This window comes from Camelus dromedarius, chromosome 15 (genome assembly GCF_036321535.1).
Source record: "Camelus dromedarius isolate mCamDro1 chromosome 15, mCamDro1.pat, whole genome shotgun sequence".
NCBI classification, from domain to species: domain Eukaryota; kingdom Metazoa; phylum Chordata; class Mammalia; order Artiodactyla; family Camelidae; genus Camelus; species Camelus dromedarius.
Window position 1 is genome coordinate 50,746,452 of NC_087450.1, and position 24,399 is coordinate 50,770,850.

Below are 24,399 nucleotides of genomic sequence, written 5' to 3' on the forward strand. Positions count from 1 at the left end.
CTTGCTACTTCCCATTTCTCTAACCAATTTTGTGATGTCAGGGGCAAAAGTAACCAGCTAGCTTTTCCAAGCATCTCCCCTGATGCTTTTCCAGAGGGGGAGGATTTACCTAAAAAGGCTACTAAAATTTTACCATGATAGATAGCTTAATTTCAATGGAGTTAAGTGGTACCCTCCCCAGTCTCCTTTTCTGAAACACCAATCAGGAGGTGGGAGGACTTAAGTCATTATTACCTTGATGTAGATTGTTTATTCAGCTTTGCTGCATCAACAGAAACCGAGTCTCCAGGAAAGGGCATGTCCTCAGGTCTGCCTGCTCTGGATCCTGCTGGAAAGTGTACCTTCTAAGAGGCCCACTGCCCTACGTCCAGAAGATTGCCAGCAAGTCACCAGCAACTAGGTGAGAGGCATGGAACAGATTCTCCCTCGCAGCCCTCACAAGGAACCAAGCCCTGGCAGGACTTTGGACTTCTGGCCACCAGAGCCATGGGACAAAAAATTTCTGTTGTTTAAGCCATTCAGTTTGTGTTATTTTGTTATGGCAGCTCTAGCGGACTAATGCCTATGGCTTCTCAGTTTAATTATTTGTGTCGACATCTTTCTCCGCTATTCTGAAATAAGTCAGATTCCAGGACTGTGACCTCCAGTCCTGCTCACTCGAGTCCATTGACAAGGGGAGACAAGTACCTTCTCTTCAAGGTGACTCCCTCATCTTAGGAAGCCTATGTTTGCTGATCCTTTCTGGACTCTGCTGCTGCTTGGGCATCCCGTTGCTTCACCACCTCCTCCTTTATGGCTTCTGTCTGATTTCAGCCGCTCTTAGCTGCGCTGATTCATATGTTGAAGGCTGTGGATTTCATCTGCTCCCAGTTTTGCTGAGCATCAGTTTCACTGATTTGGTCATAATTCTTGAAGCTCTTATATAACTTAAAGAAGTAAAAACAGAAAGATGCTAAACCTATGTCACCGTGTTCATCCCAGAAGTCCTGAAGGTTAAAATGTAACCACACAAGCCCAATTAGTGATTATAGCCAAGTGCGTGGAAAAGTCATTTTCCCACGGTGATAATTACGTAGCACTTTTCATGTTCACAGTACTTAGGCAATACTTAACAATTACCCCTCCCAATGCCCTGAAGCAATTAAAAATAAAAATCACACTTTTAATTTGGCTAAAGGAGATAATTACCAATATTAGGAGACAAGAAATACTTTGAGGGATTGGAGGTGGATAATTAAATTGTGGTAGAAATATTTCAAGGCCTGATTGCCTTTTGTTTTCATGAGAGTTAAGAAATTAAAGCTTCATTAGGAAGCAAATCTTACTTCCGTTTTACAAGTGAAGAAGCAGATTCAGACAAGAAGTTTCTTCTTTGGGCAAACACTCATTAGCCAATAATCTAAACTGAAATTAATGTGAGAACTGTATAAACCCACAGTATTAAGAATTTTGAAAATCTTAAATCTGCTTTCCTTCCCTGTTAAAAAACTCGGCTGATATCAGCTCTTAGTTCCTCAAAGTCCCCATTTCAAACATCAGTAATCATTGTCCACTGTGCTGGTTAGAAGGCTTAGATTAATGGTTCTCAAACTTTTTGGTCTTAGAACCCTTTGCACCCTTAAAAATTATAGGGGACACCAAAGAGCTTTTGTTTACCTGGGTTATAGGTATTGATAGTTACCATATTAGAAGTTAAAATTGAGAAAAATTTAAAGTATTTATAAATTCATTTAAAAATAACAATAATATGACTGGATAAAGAAGCTATAGTATATATATATGTCTATAAACACACACAATGGAATACTACTCAGCCATAAAAAAGAATGAATGCCATTTTCAGCAACATAGGTGGATCTAGAGATTGTCTTATTAAGTGAAGTAAATCAGACAGAGAAAAACAAATATCATATGATATCACTTATATGTGGAATCTAAAAAAATGATATAAATGAAATTATTTACAAAACAGAGACAATCTCACAGACATAGAAAATAAACTTATGGTTACCAAAGGGGAAGTGGGGGAAGGATGAATTGAGAGTTTGGGATTAGCAGATACAAACTACTATATACAGAATTGATAAACAAAAAGGTCCTACTGTATAGCACAGGGAATTATATTTTAAAAATTTGTAATAACCTATATAGAAAAAGAATATATATAGGTAGAACTGAATCACTATGCTATACACCAGAAACTAACACAACATTGTAAATCAACTATACTTCAATTAAAAAGTGCTAAGTCTATTAGATGTTAACATAGACAAGATAATTTTATGAAAAATAATTACATTTTCCAAAATTTAAAAAATAGCACCAATTTGGGGAGTATTGCCATTTTAGCAATATTGTTTTCCAAGCCACTAACAGGGATGTCTTACCATTTTTGTAGGTTTTCTTTAAACTCTTTCAACAATATTCTCTCTCTCTTTTCTGTCTGTAATTTCTTGCTTTCTACTGGTACCTTCTTGTCAGCATATAATGTAGTTTCTACTGCATTAAAGGAAAATAAGAAAGAAAACAAACCTTCTGGACTCGAATTCCCTCCAACTCTCATCCTTTCTCTTTTATCTCCTTCCTTGACAAACGTCTTGAGAATGCGATCTCTCCTCATCATCTCCACTTCCTTCCTAATTTCTTCCTCTTCAGTCAGCTGCAGCTTGGCTTTAGTCTTTACCTCAACAGATTGCTCTGGACTAGATACCTAAGTTCTTCTGGTTAATTTCAGCAAGCACTTTTTCAGTCTTCATCTCCCCTGTTACAGCATCTTATATGTTAATTGTTCTTAGTGCTAGAAATTCTTTCCTGGTTTCTAATTAACGACATACTCTTGTTTTCTGTGTATTCCCTAGCAGCTCCTCCTCTTTCTGCTCTGCAGTTCTCTCTCCCATTGTCCATCCTGTAAATGTTGCTGTTTCTCAGGGTTCTGTGTCAGGCTCTTTTTTTTTCTCATTTAACCTTCTCCCAATTGTCGTTTATTTGCAAGATGCCTCCCCTATAAATATCACCAACTCAGATCTCACTCTTGAGCTTCAAGCCCTCTTATTCTGTTGCTAAGTAGACAAGTCTCTTGAAGAGTCTTTAACTATAACAAATTTAACATGTTCATTCTCTACTTACTCCTCTTCCACTCCCAGACCTAAGATAATATCCATCTAGTCAGTTGCTTAAGCCAGAACTCCATTCTTTTTTTAAAATATATTTTTATTGACATATAGTCAGTTTACAATGATATGTCAATTTCTGGTGTACAGCACAATACTTCAGTCATATAGGAACATATATATATTTGTTTTCATATTCTTTTTCACAATAAATTACTTACTACAAGATATTGAATATGGTTCCCTGTGCTATACAGTATAAACTTGTTGTTTATTTTATATGTATTAGTATCTGCAAATCTCGAACTCCCAATTTATCCCTTCCCATGCCCTTCCCCCAACCCCGTAACTATAAATTTGTTTTCTGTGTCTGTGAGTTTATTTCTGTTGTGTAAGTTCGTTTTTTTTTTTTAAGGTTTCACATATAAGTGATATCATGTGGTATTTTTCTTTCTCTTTCTGGCTTAATTCACTTAGAATGACATTATCCAGTTTTATCCATGTTGTTGCAAATGGCATTATTTTATTTTTTATGGCCAAGTAGTATTCCATTGTATAAATATACCACAACTTCTTTATCTAGTCACCTGTAAGTGGACATTTAGGTTGTTTCCATGTCTTGGCTATTGTAAATAGTGCAGAAGCCATTCTTGACTTCTTTCTCTGTTCCCCACTCTCATCCCGTCTGTCACCAACTCTGTCAATTACACCTCCTGAATAAAAATATCTCATGTCTATACCTCTCCATTCTACTGCCACCATCTTACTTAGTTTATGCCACTATCAATCACACATATATTTCTTTGACAGACTCCTCTCTCCAATATGCCCACTTTAATCCATTCCCCATACTACATCCAGAATAATCTTTCCAAAGTGCAAATCTGATAATGCAACTCCCTTGCTTAAAACCCTTCAATGGTCTCTCATACTTCACATGAAGTCCAAAACAGTTTATGTTAAAGAATATTACTTTAGAAAAATAAAATCATGACTCTCATACAAATATACACTTAACATGTGTCAAAGATTTTATTTATCCCTTTATTTAATGAGAGAACCAGTAGTACGTTACAACCAGTTCAAAATAGAATTCAAAGTACCGCACCTACATAGGTCAATCAGAAATGTCGAAATAATTTACAAATAGATGCAAAACTGGCTTTTCCCATGGGTGCTAGGAAAATGTATGTGCCTCTGTGGATCAGAATTCATCTGCAGGTTTATAGACAAAAGATATCTTGCTATCAGTTATCTATAATTTATAAGCTTTAAATGACTTCAAAGGCAAAGAAAGACACAAAGACCCTAGAATCAGATCATCCAGAAGGGTGACTTAGACAGCATACCCAGTTGGCTTTTTGGTCCATGCCAAAGCCTTTCTCAACTTTCTCCTGCACTTATCAGGTCTTCTTGATCTGGCACAGGCTCTCCTATTTCATCTCAGCTCTTACTCTTCTCTTCCCATTCCTCTCCCCAACCCTCCCCCGACCCCCATTTCTCTAACTGTACTAAATTTCTTTCAGATTGGGATTATGCTAGCTGCTATAATAAATGAACCCCAAAACAGTATTGGTTTAAGCCATTAAAGTTTATTTCTGGGTAGGGAGGGTATAGCTCAGTGGCAGAGCAAGTGCTTAGCACTCACAAGGTCCTGGGTTCAACCCTCAGTACCTCCATTAAAAATAAATAAATAAATAAACCGAATCCTCCCTGCCCCAAGCAAAAAACAAAACAAAACAAAAACCTGTTTGTGTTACCATCCAGTGTCACCCTGTGGCTTTCCACTGTTTGGCGGTCCCATCTTGGGACTCTGCCATGCCCCAGGGCCTCAGAGTTCTCTGCACTCAGCCATCGGAGAATGAGGGAAAAGGAGAGCAAAGACGTTGTGGGGGGAACCACCCCACTCTTATTAAAACCCCTGGCCCAGTTTGACTCAGGTTGTTCCTGCTCACATTCAGTTGGTAATAACTATTCACACAGCCACCTGGACATAAGAGGCGCTGGAGAAGGGATGCTAGGAAATGTAGTCCCTGGCAGGGCCATGACCATTTCTGCTACACAAACATCCCCTACTCTGTCCTCCCTCTCCACTACACTTGTTCCACACTATTGCCTCTGACTTGGCTCAGCCTTTCTCGTTCCCAGCCTAGTTTCCATCTACTATCAGCTTAGATGTCCCCTCCCCTGGGAAACCTATGCTGTAGATTAGATGCTCTTGTTCCATGCTTCCATAACACCCTTGTGACCCTGTGATAGCAGATATTATCTCTCCCATAATGACCATGATGGCTTCCTATCTTTTCCCCTCCAGACTGTAAAAAACTACAGAGGAGACACAGTATCTTGTTCATTCTTATATCCCCATCCCGTGGTATATCCTCAATAAAAATACGCTAAAGTCAGGTGAATAAGATGAAGCCATTATTTAAAAGAGAAAAGCAGGTTAAACTTTGCTATTTGAAGAGCTTCAAACTTGCCCTAATTTCTTTTATTGTGGTTGTTTCTGCATGACTTTCCCCTAGAAATAACACCACCAAAAAGGATAGGCTGTTTGCTAATAGTATCTTAAAATTATTTTCTCCCCCAAGATGGTGTGCATGTTAGATAAAAATTATCCAGACAAAACTTCCATAATCATATTGTTCTCCCTTAATACACAGTTAGTATGCTCTCTAGTGATTGACATTCAGCCACCATCTCATGGTCCATTTCACAGAGTCCTAGCACAGGGAAAGCAGACCTTAAGAGCTGATCTGATGCTATGTTAAATATAATTTATTTGGAATATGGATTGATTTTGGCTTACATAGATGAACCAGATAGCTTTCCCCCGTCTTATCTTTCTATTCTATCTTACTGTTTTTATTTGATTATATGGTATTTATTTTTGTCTGCCACATTTTATATCAAGACAGAATAACATAGTGCTGCACATGAGAATCACCTGGAGAGCTTTTTCTATTTCCAATGCCCAGGTCTGACCCATAACAATTAAATCAGGATGCCTGGGGGTAGTAGCCAGGTAGCAGTGGTTTCTAAAGATCCTCAGGTGATTCTAATGTGCTGCAGAGTTTGGAAACTGGTGTGATAGGTTTTAATCTCAGTTCTGACACATACTGGCTTTGTAACTTTGGACATGGAATTTATCTTCTTTGTGGAGTTAAATAATATAAAAGTATCTTCCTTATAGTGCTGCTGTAAGGATGAAATGATTCAAAATAAACAAGGCCATTGGCTCCGTGCATAGAACACAGGAAGGGCTATGGAACTTTATGTGTGTGGCAGGGGGATGGTATTATTAGTCTACTTCTGGTAAGTGGAGAAATGTCATAATTCATTCTGAGCTAAATTGCTACCATCCCATTCCACCGTTTAGTGTAGCTTGGCTTAACTATAGCCTCTCAGATAGTTTGGAATTATTATTCAAACTAGGATAATTGTCCGTGAACAACTCCTTCAATGTTGTAGAAGTAAACAAAGTCTCCGCTCTTCTAGAATTTACATTTTTGTGGAGGAGATAAATGATCAACAAATCAACATATAATTTCAGGCAGTGTTCATTGAGGCCATGCCAATGCAATAAACTTTACACTGAATTCAGTGTGGTCTTCAGCTAAGAATGGCAGAGGGGAAGACCTCTCTGTTCCCTGAAAGGAAATGTACTTTCCAAAGAGTAAAACCATTATATTTTCTTAAAAATGTAAAAGTTGTAAGTCTCATACAAATACAGAATGAAGACATGTCAAAGATTTTATTGACACATTAATTAATGAGGGGGACACAGAGGTGTCAGAACCTGTTTAAAGGGCAATGTTAAGTGCCCACTTACATTGCTGAAATCAGGAATAGGAAATGAACTTACAAATAGTTGCAAAATGGCTTTTTCCAAGGAGGGGTATTCAATACAAAGTTCAATGGACAAGAATATTTCCTCTTTCTATTAGTTATCTACAATTTAGAGCTGGATAGATGTCAACTGAAAAAATATATATATACAACTTGAAAGTTGAGAATTGTGTTTTATTCAGCAGATTTACTTAGAACTTAAGCCTGGGAGGAGGAGCCAGGATGTGTAGGAGTTTTGCGCGCGCGCACACACGTCTTAATATCAAGAGTACTGTTAATGAAACAAAACCAGAATCTCATTAATGAAATTAGCACTTTTCTATGTATGGGAAGATGCAAGAATCTGGGCTTATTTAAGTTATTTGTTTGCTATACAGTTTAACTATCTAAAGCCAGTAACCTGTTTTCTCCAACTTGACTCCCCTAAGGGTGCCCTTTTGGGAATAGCTGCAGAGGCTGATCCCACAACATCCTTTGCTTACTGAGATGGCAGGTTGACATTCTTTATCCACAGAGAACCCCACAAAGAAAGATGGAGAGCTCTCGTAGATTAAGAATACCCAGAAAGGTGTACCAGACTATGCTTGTTTTTCATTGCAGACACCCGGGAATCGTTTGGCCCATTTCCATGTGTTTCTTAATTTTTCCCTATTAAAAAATCGCTCTATCCGTAAACACTCAGAAGCTATGCAGTTCTGCCACTTTATTTCGCTTTTACTCTCTTCAGTCCTCCTGCTTCTACAGCTGCTTTTGGCAGGGTTGGGTGGTAGTTCTTAGCTTCCACCAAGGAGACGTCAGAGTAAAGGAGATTAGAAACCTAACTCTTTACCCTTTAGGGAGCCCCTAGTTTCCGCCACAGCAGCAGTTGGGAATGCCCGAGAGCGGGACTAGCCCCGCCCCCTCCCCACAGGCACCGCCCCTACCAGCCCATAATCGAGCTACGCGCAAAGATCACGTGAGCAGCTGCGGTTGCCTGACGTCTCTGAAGCAGTACGTGGCAGACGTCACTCAGAATAGTCTTTAGTGCCCGCTTTCTGGCACCACCATCTCGTCTCTCCCTTTTCCCATTAAATGCCTCTCTTCTTGCCGCTCTTGTCTCGGGGATGGTGAGCTATCCGGCTACCTCCCACCCAAACTATCCTAGGCCTACTAGCCGGTCCTCGCCCTCACGTAAGAGGCGGGGATTCCTTAGCGCTAAGGCGAGTTGCCGTTCTGATTGGGCGTGAGGTCTTGTCAGTTTTCAAGCTTTTCCAATCAAGGGCCGCCTCCACCCAGCTTTCCGCTCTTCCATTGGCCTGTGTGTGGGGAAGGTGGAGGAAGGGGTAAACCGAGGTCGCGCGAGAACAGCGCTCGTCACTCAGTGCGCAGGTGCGAAGGATCTGGCTGGGCCCTGGGCCGGGGGCGGGCTTGAAGAAGCGTCGTTTGGTTTTGGAGACAGTGACAGAGCTCTCTGGGTTCAGCCGCTGGGCAGAAAGCGTTTGTCGGCGGCCTGGCCAGGAACGAGGCCCGCGAAATTCTCGATGGTGTCCATGACTTTCAAACGGAGCCGCAGCGACCGGTTCTACAGCACTCGGTGCTGCGGCTGTTGCCATGTCCGCACCGGGACGATCATCCTGGGGACCTGGTACATGGTAAGGGCGGGCGAGGCGGGAGGGTAGGGGCCCTGAGGGGAATGCGCCGGAGCGGGAAGTCGGGGAGCCTGGTCGGAAAGGAAGGAAGTGTCCACCAGGAGGGGGGTGGGGCGAGAAGGCGTAGGGGAGCTTCTTTTTAGGGGGCTTTAACTTTGAGGGAGGAGACTGTCCCGGAACCGGAGTGGGGGTGAGTGGGAACGGGGAGATGGTTCCTTGGCAAGAATAAGAGAGAAACGGGGTTGGGAAAGGCAGAGGCCTTGCGGGCTGGGAGAAGGGGGCGGGATGAAGGTGCTTGGTTTTGGTGTCTAGGGGTTCTGGAAATTACCATGTTTCGGGATTTTGTGTGTTTCTGAAAGAACCGACACCCCCCACCCCCGGTCCCCTAGTGGTTCGGGGAATTTTTTTACCCCTAACGAAACTATTAGGAGGGGATCTTTGTAGATGCAGCCTAGTTTTAATATTGTATTTTGCGTAAAGGGAAAGCGGCAGATCCAGTTTTAACGCAGTCGTATGTGGTTCCTGGACATTGTTACAGTGTGTTTGTGATGTAGGCAGAAACGCCTCCGTTGTGAGTCTGGCAGTTCGCTTGGAAGTAATACCATTTGCCAGAATTTACACTAGATCTGCCTTTTCCTGATTCATTTCTCCCCCTGCTCATGAGACATTTTTCATATCAGACCCATTCCTTTTTTTTAATGAACTTTATTGAGAGCCTACTCTGTTTTGGCCACATATGCATTCCCTAGGTTCCAGGATTTATGTAATTATATGTCATAACCAAATTGACAGTGTTCTTGATTGGTGGTTCACTAGTAATGCTTTTTGTGATGTCTTACCACTGTCTCCGGTATCCATATACATTGAAGCTAATTTGTGACTTGTAAATATCTGACTCTGTTCAGGTAGTTTTAGATTTTGATGACTTTACAGAAGTTTTGACAAACATATTGTTTCGGCCACTTTCGCTAATTACTTTGTAATTAAAATTTTTTTGATTTAGTTCTGATTAGGGAGGTTGTGGCATTAGTGATACTTAAGTTTCTGTTAACTCCTGCAAACTGCAAAAAAGGAAGAGCTTTATCAAAGACATTCTTTTTGTCGTTCTGTTTTCATTACTTCCCAACCCACAGCCTCGAAATTATTACCATTTGACAAGCACCAGACAAGAATCATCTTCAGTTAGGCAGATAGTTTTCATGGCCCACCCTCAGGGGACCTGAACTCCATTATTCCTGGGTACCATGTTGTTGTTGTTTTTACAGTCTTCTTCATTAATGTACATTAAAAATAACAAAACTTGAATGTGTAGGCTTATTTGCTTGTTTCTTTTAATATTTTCTGTACTTTTATATTTAGAAACATCGTTTTATTGCTGTATCACATTTCCCCACAAAGACCCCCCTCCCTTGTGCATTTTAACTGATTTGTAATACTGGACATTGATCAGTTCATGGCAACAGCAGCATTGTATTTCCAACTTTTACTTATTCTGCATTTTACTACAGGCCTGGGTTTTCAATTTCTTTTGTTTGTGCATAGGTCTGCCTTCCACTCCCCTGAATGAATAATTCAAATCTTTAGGGTCCTCAAGCCTGTCACTCAACCCTGCCTCCTTCAACCCTAGAAGATGACCTTCTCTCCTACTTAACTGAGAAATAGAGTCCAGCAGCCTCGGACTCTTGCCTGCCCACTAAATCTTCCTGTTTTCAGATCCTTCCCTCCATTCACAGAACAAAGGATTTCTAACTCCTCCTCACGAAGAAAATAAGCACCATCTAAATTTCAACCATCTGAATGTAATTGGCTGTATTTCTTTCCAAGGCAGATTTTTTTGATGCTGTGGGCTTGGCTCATAAAGATGAAAGGAATAATAAGGAAAAGTGGGAGTTATAAACAGTGAAACTCAAAATGCAGAGACAACAACTTTCGTAATGGTATTTATTCTCCCAATATGGGAATCAGGGAGTTTTAAATCTGTTCCCCACTGGAAGCACTTGATGTGAAAACATTTCACATTATCTCCCTTTTTCCATGCTTTAGTTTCACAGTTTTAAAAAAGATGGCAAAGCTCTTGTTTCTTTGCATGGATTTTTTCTGATTAGTAGAACATTATAAGGTGCTTAAATCAGTGTATCTATTTTAAGAGATTTATTGATCATCTACAGTGTAAATAGCTATGATGCACATACAAAAAGAATAAATCACAGGGACACGTGTTATTCGTCTTTTATGTTCTTATTAATCTGCCACACAGGCTCTCAGATGTTTCTTGTCTTGAACATAGTATTTGCCCTTAAGATGTTGATGGTATTACAAAGAAATTTGGGGCACAGATACGAGAATGAAACTTTATGGTACAGTGTCGGGGAAGAGAAGATGATCAGTAATATCAGATTCAAATTGGATTAAGAACTGGAAAAGGCTATTGGTTTTGTTGATTACAATATTGCTAGTGACTTTCGAAGTTGTGGCTTCAGTGTCATAGCAATATAAAGACACAGTTTCTGCCTAGTTGGGGACACATGTAACATTTAGAAAAAACAAGATCACCAAGACATAAAGAGGACTTATCTAAGCAGTACATTTTTGTTGCCAGAAGCTTCTTTACTAAGGCAAAGAAATAATACGGGAGTGGGTGAAGTAGAATGTCACTTCCCTCTCCAAGTACCTTGTCAGAATAGTCTTCCTCCTCTATTCCAGGTGGGAGACTATTTATGGTTCTTTTTAGATTGCCTCTGTGGGGTTTGGAACCTGAGAGGTGTAGTTCTCACTCCTGGGTGCAGACACTGTATCAATGACTTTGTATCTGACAGTGTCATTGCTTTCTAGCAACTGCTTCTTCTGAGCTAGTGTTAAGGTGATTGCACACTGTATATCAAAGTATTAATTGTATGGTATTAAATAGAGCAGTAGGACACAGAGAAGCCAAAGCCAACTATTATATGCACCAGCCCTGAAGTGTTAGCCTTTGGCATTTAGATTTGAAAGAAACCTTCCTGGCTGAATATGGTTTAAGGCATATGAAATTTCAGTATAAGCTCCAGTTTAAGCTGATAGTTGTAAGTTGTTTTCTTTATTAATTATTGAAAAATCTGAAGTCAGATGATTTAGAACAGCAGTCTCTTATGTGGTATAAGTTCAAATGTTTATTGTACAATTGAATGAGCTTAAAAGTCTGCTGCAGGGTTGTCCTCCGTCATGGTAATGCTGTACCAACAAGAAGACATTTCGAGAATTTGTCACAATTTTAGGTCTTGGAAAGATTTCATATGTGGCTGAATTTTTCATGAGTGTGTCAACCATAAACAATCTAAAAGCTAGGTAGCTAGGAAGGAAGCAAAGACAGGCTTCCTCAAGCTGTATTCCTTTCCAGCACTCATCGTGGACTCCTTTAAATAAGTGTACCTTGTTTATATTTCAGAGTTAAGTATCTTTCCTCAGACATGTTTTCTGCCTCAGTGCCTTTGCATTTACTGTTCCTGCTCCCCCAAATTCTCTTCTCTAAGGTCACTTTTTAAAAACTTAATTGAGAAAAATCTCAAATATGCAAAAATAATGAAATGGTATAAAAATCTCTTACTTACTCATTACACAGCTTCAACTAGTAGCAACCATTTTGCCAATTCCACTTAGTTTTTTTTTTCCACAATTGTTTTCTTGGTGAAGCTTCCTTGCTTCCCAGCCAGAGGGATCTGGTTTCCTCCCTGTGTACCTCGAAAAGTTACTGTGCATACCATTTGTATGTACTTATTCAGTAGCACTAATTACACATTAGTGTGATTATCTTTTTAAACTTTTTCTTCCCCACAAGATACACCTTCCTGTATGAAATGTGTATAGTAGTAACTTATTAGAGCATTTGAAGTATTCAATTAAATACTTGAATTAAATGAATTCTCCAAAAATAGTAGGAATAACTCATTTGTAACTGTACATAATGGTAAACAATATAGATACATATATAGTGTACATTTAGCAAAATTTTAAAGATAGTCAATTTTGGCCTTTATCTGATGAGAGTCTTTGTCTCCTGAGGACTTTATCAGTATGTTCTAAAACATTGCTCTAATTATATAGTCTTAGGAGATACTGAGTTGTGGGAAAATATGCTGTGGGAAAACTAAAGAGTAATGATTAAAAAAAAAAAAAAAAAGCAACCAAAAACAGAAACAAAGACGGATCCTCAGTGGATCTTCTGGGAGGGGTGTGGTAATGAAATGAGAAAGCAAAGAGAAATTACTCTCCCAAGACTAAGTGCTTTCAAAGATTTGATACTGTTCCTTTGAAACAAGTGAAATTGAACAGATATGCTTTTTTTTGTTGTTTTTTTTTAGCTTATATAAGGTATGCAAAAGGCTTACAAAAATAACACAAACCATGCTGTTTAATCCACTAAATATAGTACCTTTCCTACACTGGTGTGTCCATTCCCTATGTTGTTAATTTATATGAGTATTTGCTGCATTCTCTACCTTTCCATATTACTGGGTTTAGAAGTGATCATTATTTTAATTATATTCTTACTAATTTTCTTTCCTGAGTGCAGTAAAAGGGAAAAATGAATCAGGAATAAGTGTTCTGGAGTTGTGTGTACCTAGTTGCTCTCTTTAGAGAAATTTTACATTATAAGACCAAAAAGTTAATTTTATGTATGTTTTGGAAAATGCTACATGGAACTTAGAAATATCAACTGTAATCAAAAGTAAATAGGATAGGTGCTCAGTGATGAATCTTTTAAGATCTCAAGGATAGATTTTCCAGATTAGTACTTTAAAATGTAAGTTGGGGTTCTAATGAAATACAATTAATTCAATGAAGATTTGAAAAATTGAGCTTTTAATGAAATAGCACTGAACTTATTTTACCATTTCTTGGTCCTTTTGATTAGACCTATGATTTCTTTAATATTCAGGGGTATGACTCTGAAATGAAATTTGGAGTGTCACTAATACTAGAAGATGTAATAGTGGATGAGTCTGTGACTTACCCATGGAAGAGAAGAAAAGAGATTTTTATAAATTCTACGTATGATAAAAATAAGGGAAAATTAAACTCCTGAACTTTCATTTAGTAATTGAGTTTGCATGTTTTTTTTGTTTTGACATGAGTGTTTTCTGTACAGTGCAGAGCTTTTAAACTGTGACTGTATCATGCTTAGCAGAGAAGAGTTTGCTGAATTGATTTCAAACTGATTTCCATACACAGTATTTTAGTAGATATATCTGATTGTTCAATAATTCACCTAATCATATTAACTCATAAACCACATACACTGTCCAAAATCCATTGCAGTAAAGATGGGCCATTAAAAAAAAAATCAGCCTTTAACTGTGGAGCCACCTTGCAAATATGATTATCTCTTGTAAGACCTTTCAAGTGTTGAAGGATAAAAGACCTTGCCTTTGAGCAGTGCAGGGAAGAAGGCATGTTACTGAACATGTTTATTTAGAGAGTAAAGTATAAACATTTTATAGCCTTAGAGAATGGTTTCTTTTGGAAAGCTCTCAAAACAAGAATTACTTAGGAATGGTTATAAGTAATTATGTAGTGCTAAGAAGCAGGATGTCTTAAAAAGAACCAGATTTGTATGCTAGCTCTGTCCTCTTACAGCTCAGTGAGTGAACTTAACACATGCTATTTCACTTTGCTGAATTATAGTTTCCCCATGTGCAAATGGGCTTAAGTAATATTTAATTTCACAAGGTTATTGTGAGGAATAAGTGAAGTATATATGTAAATATATTTGATTTATAGTAGATCCTCAGAAATATCAGACGATTCTGAATTAGATATCGTGACATTGTTTATCTTATTGAAAGATAAAACTTGGGCTGCTTGTCTAAGAGAATGTGAAATGCCTTCAACTGGTAAATTGTTTTTAATCATTCAGAGTGGACCAGAGAGAGCTGTATAATAGAGATTGTTTAAAATAGTGTTGATAAACCTTAGATATCCCTTGAAAAAATCCTATATTCAGATTTTCACAAAGAGGAGGAAGACAGATTCTGTGAACTTTAGATGGGGGAGCCTCCATCCTAGGCGAGATTTCTGTATCACATCATTAGCAGGGTTGTTTTGAGCACTTAAAGGAAATGGTGCCTCCTGGGTTAACTGCGGGATTCACTAACTAGAGGCATAAATAATTTCCTTTTTGACTGGATTACACCCTGGTAGACTAGGAAAATTCAGATAGCATGATGGGATTTCAGCAAGGTGTTTGGCAAAATCTCAAGATGTTCTTCTGGACCAGAGAAAGACTTTTGTTCAAAGGTTGTTGACTAATGGGAGGAGAACAGCCTCTGGCAGCTTCGTCCTCAGCGCTGTTCTCTTGCTAGTGACTTAGATGGAGACTCTGATTACATGCTCATCATGTTTTCAAATGCAGGAAGCTGAGAGTCAATTTGAATGGTGTCAGAATCTAGATGGAGAATTTTTTTTTTTTAATTGAAGTTTAGTCAGTTTGCAATGTGTCAATTTCTGTTGTACAGCATATTTCAGTCATACGTATACATACATATATTCTTTTCTATATTCTTTTTCATTATAGGTTACTATAAGATATTGAATATAGTTCCCCATGCTATACAGAAGAAACTTGTTTACCTATTTTATATATAATTGTTAGTATCTGCAAATCTAGAACTCCTAATTTATCCCTTTCCACACCCTCCCTCCCCCTGTAACCATAAGATTGTTTACTATGTCTGTGAGTCTGTTTCTGTTTCGTAGATAAGTTCATTAGAGTCTTCCTTTTACTTTTCTTAGATTCCATATATAAGTGATACCATATGGTATTTTTCTTTCTGGCTTTACTTCACTTAGAATGATGATCTCGAGGTCCATCCATGGTGCTGCAAATGGCATTATTTTATTCTTTTTTATGGCTGAGTAGTATTCCATTGTATAAATATACCACAGGCTTCTTAACCCAGTCATCTGTTGATGGACATTTAAGTTCTTTCCATGTCTTGGCTATTGTATATAGTGCTGCTGTGAACATTGGGGTGCATGTATCTTTTCAAATTAGAATTCTCTCCTGATATATGCCCAGGAGTGGGATTGCTGGATCTTATGGTAAGTCTACTTTTAGTTTTTTGAGGAATCTCCTAGATGGAGAAAATCTTGATAGGCAAGAATGTTAGTAAGATGAAATTTGATTGCAGATATATATAAGGGCTCATGCTTGCGCCTCTGAATCCAACTATAGGTACAGGTGGTAGCCTAACAGGATCAAGTATGAAAAAGAATTAAGGGTTTTACGGAGTCACTCATAGGTGACATTCAGAAAACTTAAGCAGCCAGTACAGTTTCAGACTGTATTACTTGAAATTTGTTAAACTAGCATATGGGAACTGAGGTCTGGTGTGTTGTGACTGGACTGATCTTCACTCATTTAAATAGTATGTTGAACAAATTGGAGCATGTGTATAGAGGAGAGCAAGGAGAAACTAGTGAGGTAGCTGGAAACATGTAGTTAGAAAAATGGTTTAAGTACCTGAGTGTTTATTCTAGAAAAGACAGTATTTGGAGGCATGTGTTGGCTGCCCTTAGGTGTTAGGGGAGCACTTACTTGGAAGGGCTAGCAAACTAGCTCAAACGGTAGAATTAAGACCAATAGGTGAAAGTTAAGTGACATGATCAAAATCTTGGAAAGTCTTTTAAGCATTTGAAGGTAGCTTTATAGGAAATAGTTCCCCATCACTAGATAGAAGATAGTGTGGAGGGGCTTTTGGCTGATCTGCTGGATCATTACATACTTAGCCGATGGATATTATGTTTATCTGAATAGATAAGTATATTGGACTAACTGTAGCTTCTTTAAACCTGGAAGTTCTGATATTGGGTTATGAATAAATATGTGACTCTGACATGAACAATTTGTGGTGATCTCTCAACTTAAATTGGTATGCCTTTTTATTCTGTGGTAGTAACACAGGATCAAACATCTTTTCTCTGAGACAGTATCAAGTTTATACTTTAATTTTATGAAATACTTATTTTAAACCATTCTTAAAGTGATAGTTGTGTATTACTTTATCTCATAGGTAGTCTCCTTTTTATGTCTTTGTTACTTCAAGTAAAACAATGTTCAGTAGGGGAAGATGTCTAAGGATTATGATTATTCTGAAGATGCTTTCCTGGTTAATAATGTAATTAATAAAATGTTATCTTTCACAGGTGGTCAACCTGTTGATGGCAATTTTGCTGACTGTGGAGGTAACACATCCAAACTCAATGCCAGCTGTCAACATTCAGTATGAAGTCATTGGCAATTACTATTCATCTGAGAGAATGGCTGGTATGTCTTTAGTTGAAACCATCTCCTGCTAATTATGCACACACTTGTGACTTAGGGGAGGATTGATTAAATTATGTTTGTTATTATACTTGCTGAGGCATAAAATGTTTTCCTAGGTTTTTCGAAGATACTCTGAGAATTATAATTGAGTATTTATAGCCAGAAAATGTAATGGACTGCTAGAAGATTTTTGAGAAATATGTATTGTACATTGGTCATTGATTTCTGTGGGGTACTATGGAGAGAGGAAGGAGAGAAGGAATTAACAAAAAGACTAAGCCTTTGGGGGTCAGCTGACTAGTTGAGGATGGGAGATTTGCTTGTGAAGCAAAATTTTACAGTAAAGTATAAAATATGAATTACTTGAATATTTGGTGATATCTTTTGCTCAGGGTACCAATTCTAAATATATTTTTATTATTTAGATGAACACTTGACATTTGGAGTTAAAAATAGAGTACTCCTAGAACATTCATGGGAATTACCTTTTTAAACCTATTTAATTCCCTGAGAGCAGTATTTTCATTATTTATCTTTCTTTAAAATACAAGTTTAATTTTATATTAAAAATTATGTTAGCAATTTAATATTTGAAGAGAAAATTATCCTTCAGACTTTTAAGTGTGAACAATTTCTTACTCAGAAAAATTTCACTTCAGATAAGTGTTCCCAGTCCACATGTGTTATATTTGTAATATTACAGGATCTTAATTGTAATATTTTTAGATTATCTTTTATCATAAAGTTCTGCAGTTCATTGCATTTTGATCTCTGATCTATTAATGAAGTGTTTTGTTTTGTTTTTTTAATTTGGTTGTTAATTCAAATGATTCATTGTCCACAGGGCTAACCTATTTCTAGGAGCCAGGTAGAGTTTTGTGGCCATCAGTTACATATACTGTAGTGTGATAGCACTAATAGTTGTTCATACTGTGTTTTTAAAGTGTTGTTTTTTTTTTTTTAATGAGTCTCCTAGTTTTCTTTTCAAATACAGTATGATCCTTTGATTTTGTCAAATTGAGAGCAGAAATACCAAGAACATATAGAAACTATTCCTTCTGGTATTTGATTTTTTTTCCTGAGTAATCTATTTTTTTTAACCAAAATAGAACAATAAATAAAATTTTGCTGAAGCTGCTAATGTCAGCATTTTCCCTTGTCGTGTTGGCTTCTTCTCAAGTTGAGGCACAGAAAAAGACTTAGGGTCACTGAGATTCTTGGAGGTCTGTACACTGGTTCTTTTGGAGCCACAGGGAAGAGGTCACAGGTTTATTGCCTGTTGCATGAGTGTTATCGCTGCTGCAGAGGAAATCAGATGTATTCATTATCATGTTTTTGTTGATTATAATTCTGTCAAAGCCATGTTACTGAGAGACTATAAAAATACATAGTTCCCGGCCGTACGGTAGTTGGTATTTCCTTGGAAACTGAGTTTCCCACAGACCCAGTGTTACAGAGGTAAGTTAATTTCTGGTCATTGGCCTGACTACTGATTTTTTAAAATGAGGTTCATGATTAGTTATTTTGAATCAGCCAAACAGGAAATGACACTTAGTGTATATGAACTACTTCTGCAGCATATGCAAGCTATTTCTCAAATATGAATGTGTCCTTATTTATAGTCACGTTGGAGATAGATGAAGACTTAGGGGCGTCCCAGAGAAGATGCTGAATGTGGTGGTGGGTGGAAACCTGAGGCTCATATCCGGGCATCTAGCCCCTCATATTCTGTTTGCTTTATTGGTTCACAAGTACTGGAGTGTCTCTGGCGCCAGGCATTATATGTATTTCCCACCCACCACCCCATCTCTCCTCTGTTTTGCTATTTGTTGCTCCGATGGAAGACCTTGAACTTCACTTTAACTATTATTTCAGTACTTTAAGAAATGGAAATACATACGTAGTCTTCTGGTAGCAGATTCTAGAAAGCTGATTGTTTGAATTATAAATTTTGCTCTCAAGTTTGATAGTACCTATCCTGTTCAATTTCATATTTTGTTTATATTTGATTTCTTCCCTTTGAGTGCCATTTTGCATGCTGCAGCAGGGAAGTCCTTTAAATCCTTACCATTTAGCTATCCTCTATCCTCTAGGAAAATTTAAAGAGGGCTGTTCTTAGTTTAGTGCCAAACAATGATGCTGTTTGAATTGCCAAGTGACAAGATGATACATGACATTTAGCGAATAGTGTGAACATTAAGCATTGAGTCTACTCATTTGTCATTGTTAGTGCCTGAAAGGTTCTCAATATCCATCCAGAGTCAGTCCATTTTAGATTTGTGCTAAGAAACTCATCAAGAGTGGTTTAGTACTGATTAAGTTACATGGGTGCTTTTTGAGAAAATTAGTGAACATGGATTAATGTAGAGAAAGGGAACAGCCTGAGGAAGAGTTGAGCAAAGAAGAACATAGACTGTGTGTAGCAGAGAAGCCAGGGTGAAAGGATGCGGAGCCGGGAATCTGGATGTCGGCATGGAGTGGGGTAGGAGGAGGGATTAATGGAGAGCCTGGAATTTCAGATTATTTATTTTATCTAAAGCAAGAGGAGACATCTGTAGCATTCTGTGTTTAATATATCTGTCTTTTAAGCAAATACCAGCCTTTCCCTCTGGCTGAACCCTTCTTATGTCACAAAACCCAACTTGTGTCGTTTCTTTCATATTTTTTCCCAGATTTTACAGGCAAAACTAGTTGTTTCTGCTTCTGTTGTAGCCCTTGCCACATTGGATTATAATTGTCTATTTGCACATCTTCAGACTCTCAGACTGGGCAGAGACCTTCTCCCTAGCAGAGTATCTGGCTCATGTGCCATCCTAAATAAGTGTCAGTGAGTTGTGGCAATTTAACAAGAAAAACAAAGGTGTGAGTTTCTCAAGCTTTATTAGTTAATGCTGAGGCAGATTTTTTTTTTTTTTATTCTCTTGGCCTTAGATTTTTTTCCATAGCCAATCTTGAAAATACTCAGTTTTTTAAGCTAGCTTTAAAACATTATTTTGTCATAAAGAGTTTACTTTTTTGGTTACATGAGTAGCTTATTTACATTTTTGTTTTTGTTTTCTTAGATAATGCCTGTGTTCTTTTTGCTGTCTCTGTTCTTATGTTTATAATCAGTTCAATGCTGGTACATGGAGCAATTTCTGTAAGTATTCTATGTTTTTAACTTTCAGTATTTGACCTTTTACTGAGTGATATTTAGTAATTTCATGTATGTGGTTGCTGTTTTTTCTCTTCAGTATCAAGTGGGTTGGCTGATTCCGTTCTTCTGTTACCGGCTTTTTGACTTTGTTCTCAGTTGCCTGGTTGCTATCAGTTCTCTCACTTACTTGCCAAGAATCAAGGAATATCTGGATCAATTAGTAAGTGTGTATGCTAATTAAACTCTTTATTTTAAGTAAAATATTTACATAGAAATTTGGAGTCATCTTAGGTACTATTCTTATTAATCTGTCCTCTCTATTTTTTAAAATTATTATTATTATTACTACTCTTACCAACCATGTTGAAACCAGTAAGATGAAAATAGAGTATCTTCTTACCATACGTTTGGATAATCCAGTATAAAAAGTCCCTAAAGATAGATATTGTAGAACTTCAGAAGTAGTTCAGCTTTTGTTTTGAGCATATGAAAAGTATTATAATTCAGCTGCATTTGGCACTCATTGGAGTTTTAGCTTTGTGTCTTTGCAAGCATCTGTAGCAAATATTTGAGTGCTTACCATATCCTTCACTCTATTCTAGGCAAATTGTTGATGAGTGGTTTAGATATAAACAGAAGTTCCTTCTCTTCAAGGAGCAAATCATGTATTTGGGGAGCTAAGACATGAAGATCTTACCTGTGATAATGAATCAGGACTGTCCCATGACAGTAAATGAGGCACATGGATTAATTTGGTATTCTTAAGATGTGTTCTAGGTTATCACAAAGTGCAAAATGGAGGTGCCATGGCTGAATATAAGTGTGTGTATATGTTTAATTAATAAACTAGTTTTTTAGAGCAGTTTTAGGTTCATAGCAAAATTGAACAGAAAGTATAGAGAGTTCCCATATACTCCTTCCCCCACCCTACTAGCCACATCCTAAACCACAGTGGTACGTTTGTTGTAATTGATGAACCTGCATTGATACATCATTATCACCCAAAATCCGTAGTTTACATTCGGGGTCATTTTTGGTATTGTACAGTCTTTAGATTTGGACAGGTGTCAGATGACATTTACTCATCATTGTAGTATCATACAGAATTGTTTCCCTGCTCTAAAAATCCTTTCTGCTTCACCTACTCATTCCCCCCTTTTTTATAGCCTGATTTTCCCTATAAAGATGACCTCCTGGCATTGGACTCCAGCTGTCTCCTGTTCATTGTTCTTGTGTTCTTTGCCTTGTTCATCATTTTTAAGGTGAGTTGCTTACTGAATATTTGGGGATCCATTTGGACTGTGACACTGTCCATCTCAACCTTCTTGTTGGTTATCTCCTTCCAGTTCACAGTGAGTGAGTGTTTATTCTGACATAGTACAAGAGATAGATTTTAGGCAGTGTCCTCCCTCTTACTTCCAGGCAGTGGTTGGAAATGCCAGGATTCTTCCTAAGTGTAACACCATTATGTTTTTGGATGTGGCTCATGATTTGGACTGAAAATCTGTTAAAATTCCGAAGGTCCAGAAACAGAATTTCTTCTGTAGCACAATGATTGTCACACCTGAATTGAAACCCCAACTCTGGTTTCTCTGTAAAACGGTGATAATAAAACTTGTGACATTTAAGTGACAGCAAGTAGGGAAAGCACCTGTGTTAGGTCCAGATGGATGTCACTTCCCTTCTCCATAGAGAAAACATGAGGGAGAGCATTAAAAGTCACCTTAATTTTAGAGCAGGTAATCTGTTGAGTTTCAAGCATATGTAAATTTTGTTTGTATTCTTTTAGGCTTATCTAATCAACTGTGTTTGGAACTGTTACAAATACATCAACAACAGAAACATGCCAGAGATAGCTGTGTACCCTGCCTTTGAAGCACCTCCACAGGTGAATGACCTTTTAATATAGTTAAACTTCACTGACCATTATTGATTATTCCCAGAAGAAGAATCTGGATCTTGACTTTGTCTTTGAAGCCATAACTGTGGTTTTGGGCATGGGTAGCTTAAGTCCACCAGTTTCAGCATCTCCTAGTTGGAATCCTGGGTACGTGGGCTAGAGACACTATGCACTGCTCATCTCATCCTGTTCAGCCGTTAGGTTTGGTTTCTAAGTGGTCTCCAAGAGTTACATTTTTGCGGGGAGATCAGACAGGGAACAGCAGTGTGAGCAATGCGAGGCTCTTGGCTTCTGGAACTTCTAAAGTTAGGGTACCATCGGCTGTAGTATATGTTGCTATCAGAAACATTCACATGATGCAGAGGGGAGACTGAATTTCCTGTGGGGAGACGAATGCAGTGGGTACCTCTCGGGGCCCTCTAGTTGCTGCTGGCTGTCTTCCCAGGTTTCCAGCATGTAGATTATACGTGACCCATGTAGGGCCAGCCTGTCACATGGGAGTCACTTAGGTTAAAGTTCCACCCTCCACGTAGATGTGCCTTTTACCCTAGAGCAAATGATACAAGTACCTGATGCTTGGACTACAGATTGTGATGAAATTCAGGATCCAGCCACTTATTGGGGCCTTCATTTAGCATGGTACAGAGGGGCCCTTATCCGAGATCCTCAGTTCCTAACATGTACTTGACATTGCTGCTTTATCAGTCGCACTGGAGCAAGGGGAGGGCGGTGGCACGTACCACCTGTCAGGGTGTCCTGGTGGCATCAGGGTCAGTTCAGAAGCAAAGATTTGTCTGCCCTCACCCCATCCTTCCATCCATGCATCTCTAGTAGTCTTGAATCAGACATGTCACCTGCATGTAAATAAAGTTACAGGTTTTTAGCTTTACTCTCAGGAACTGCAGTTGACCCTTAGGCAACGCGGGTTTGAACTGTGAGTGTCCACTGATATGCATATGCTTATATATGTGATCTACAGTTGGTTGGATCCACAGAGGTGGTACTTCAGACATGGGGGGCTGACTGTAAGTTATATGTGGATTTTTAACTCTGCGGAGGGTCGGCGCCCTCTAACCCCCGCATTGCTCAAGGGTCAACTGTACTTAGCTAACAGTTTCTTCAGCTCTTCTCCATGAGTTTGTATACCCCTGTTTGAGATGTGAAATCTGAAAGCTGAATTATTTCAGATAGGATTTAAAAGGAGAACTAAGTTCAATATAATTTTTTTCTCTCCAGTATGTTTTGCCAACCTACGAAATGGCAGTGAAGATGCCTGAGAAAGAACCACCACCACCCTACATACCTGCCTGAAGAAATTCTGCCTTTGTCAATAAACCCTATACCAGCTTTTTGTCTTGTTTATTTTCAGAATGCTGCAATACAGGGCTCTTCAAACTTGTTTGATATAAAGTACATTTTCCTTTGTTTAAGCATTTATTTTTAAACACTAACAAGCTTTTTGGACATCTATTAGAATTCAGAGTTCGTTGTTGTTGTTGAGTATATTACATTTAAATAGTTTTTGAAGACAATCTAGGTTAAGCAAGAGCAAAGTGCCATTGTTTGCCTTTGATTGGGGGGTGGGGAAGGGATACTCTCTACACGTTTTCTTTTTTAACTCTGCACTTTCTTTATATAATAGTTTGCATTTTGGTTATTTGCTGCCCTGGATACTTTCAGGAAGGATGAATTAAATATTCAGGGTGAGTGAGTTGAGTATAAGATCTGGAGTTTTCAGCTATGAAAACAGGAAAAAATATATAACATTTTAACTTGACTGTGGAAGATGATGGTTGCATGTTTCTAATTTGTATGTTTCCATCTTTGTGATAAGATGCTTTAATAAATCTCTTAAATATTTGTTGGTTTTTTTAATCTATTACCATTTTTTGGTATATGAAACAACATTTTCTATTACAATAAACTCAGACTGCCAGGCTTTTAATTTGAAAATATTTCTTTAATCCAGTAACTGAAATATTATTGAAAGTTATGGCAAAAATGGTACTTGAATCCCTGGATAGAAATTACACTAGCATTGATGGTTTGATAGAAAAATTATATGATTAGTATAGTGAGCTATGTTTTTATGTTGAGATAATTTAGTCAGGGAATGAATTCATCAAGAATAATTCAAGGTAAAATGTATCAGTTGACCTTCAGAGTGTGTTTTATTGAAGCCTTTATGGTTTTAGAATATTTTTCAGAATTAGGGATGACTTCTCTGGGGTAGGTCTCACTTTGTATAAAACTGTAATGGAAATCTCAAGATCAGGTTTTCTTGATTGTTGCTGTTGGCTTAAATCTATTGTTCTCTGTTGAAGATCATGCTAAGCAGTATTTAGATACTAACCCAGCTGGTACTAGCCTTTTGATACTGGTGCAGTTACATCACAGTGTGAACACATCAGGACCCTGACCTGGTGGGGCACCTTTTAGTGCTGGGAGTTTGGCCCACAGTCTACACAGCCAGG

At 38.1% G+C, this 24,399-nt stretch overlaps 1 protein-coding gene across 1 annotated transcript; it reads left to right on the forward strand.

The window, feature by feature from the left end:
• Positions 1–8,301: 8,301 nt before the first annotated feature.
• Positions 8,302–23,785, forward strand: LAPTM4A (lysosomal protein transmembrane 4 alpha). The gene is made up of 7 exons (XM_064494713.1): positions 8,302–8,590; positions 16,769–16,889; positions 19,952–20,028; positions 20,123–20,245; positions 21,192–21,287; positions 21,815–21,913; positions 23,162–23,785. Exons 1-7 carry the CDS (start codon positions 8,480–8,482, stop codon positions 23,234–23,236), a joined length of 702 nt encoding a protein of 233 aa, XP_064350783.1. The 5' UTR covers positions 8,302–8,479; the 3' UTR covers positions 23,237–23,785.
• Positions 23,786–24,399: the final 614 nt, after the last annotated feature.

Bases quoted from the DNA above. Each gene is read 5' to 3' on its own strand.
- LAPTM4A (XM_064494713.1), top strand. From the start codon at position 8,480: ATGGTGTCCATGACTTTCAAACGGAGCCGCAGCGACCGGTTCTACAGC. The intron at 8,591-16,768 runs GTAAGGGCGGGC...TATCTTTCACAG, and splicing joins TCCTGGGGACCTGGTACATG to GTGGTCAACCTGTTGATGGC. The intron at 21,914-23,161 runs GTGAATGACCTT...TTTTCTCTCCAG, and splicing joins CCTTTGAAGCACCTCCACAG to TATGTTTTGCCAACCTACGA.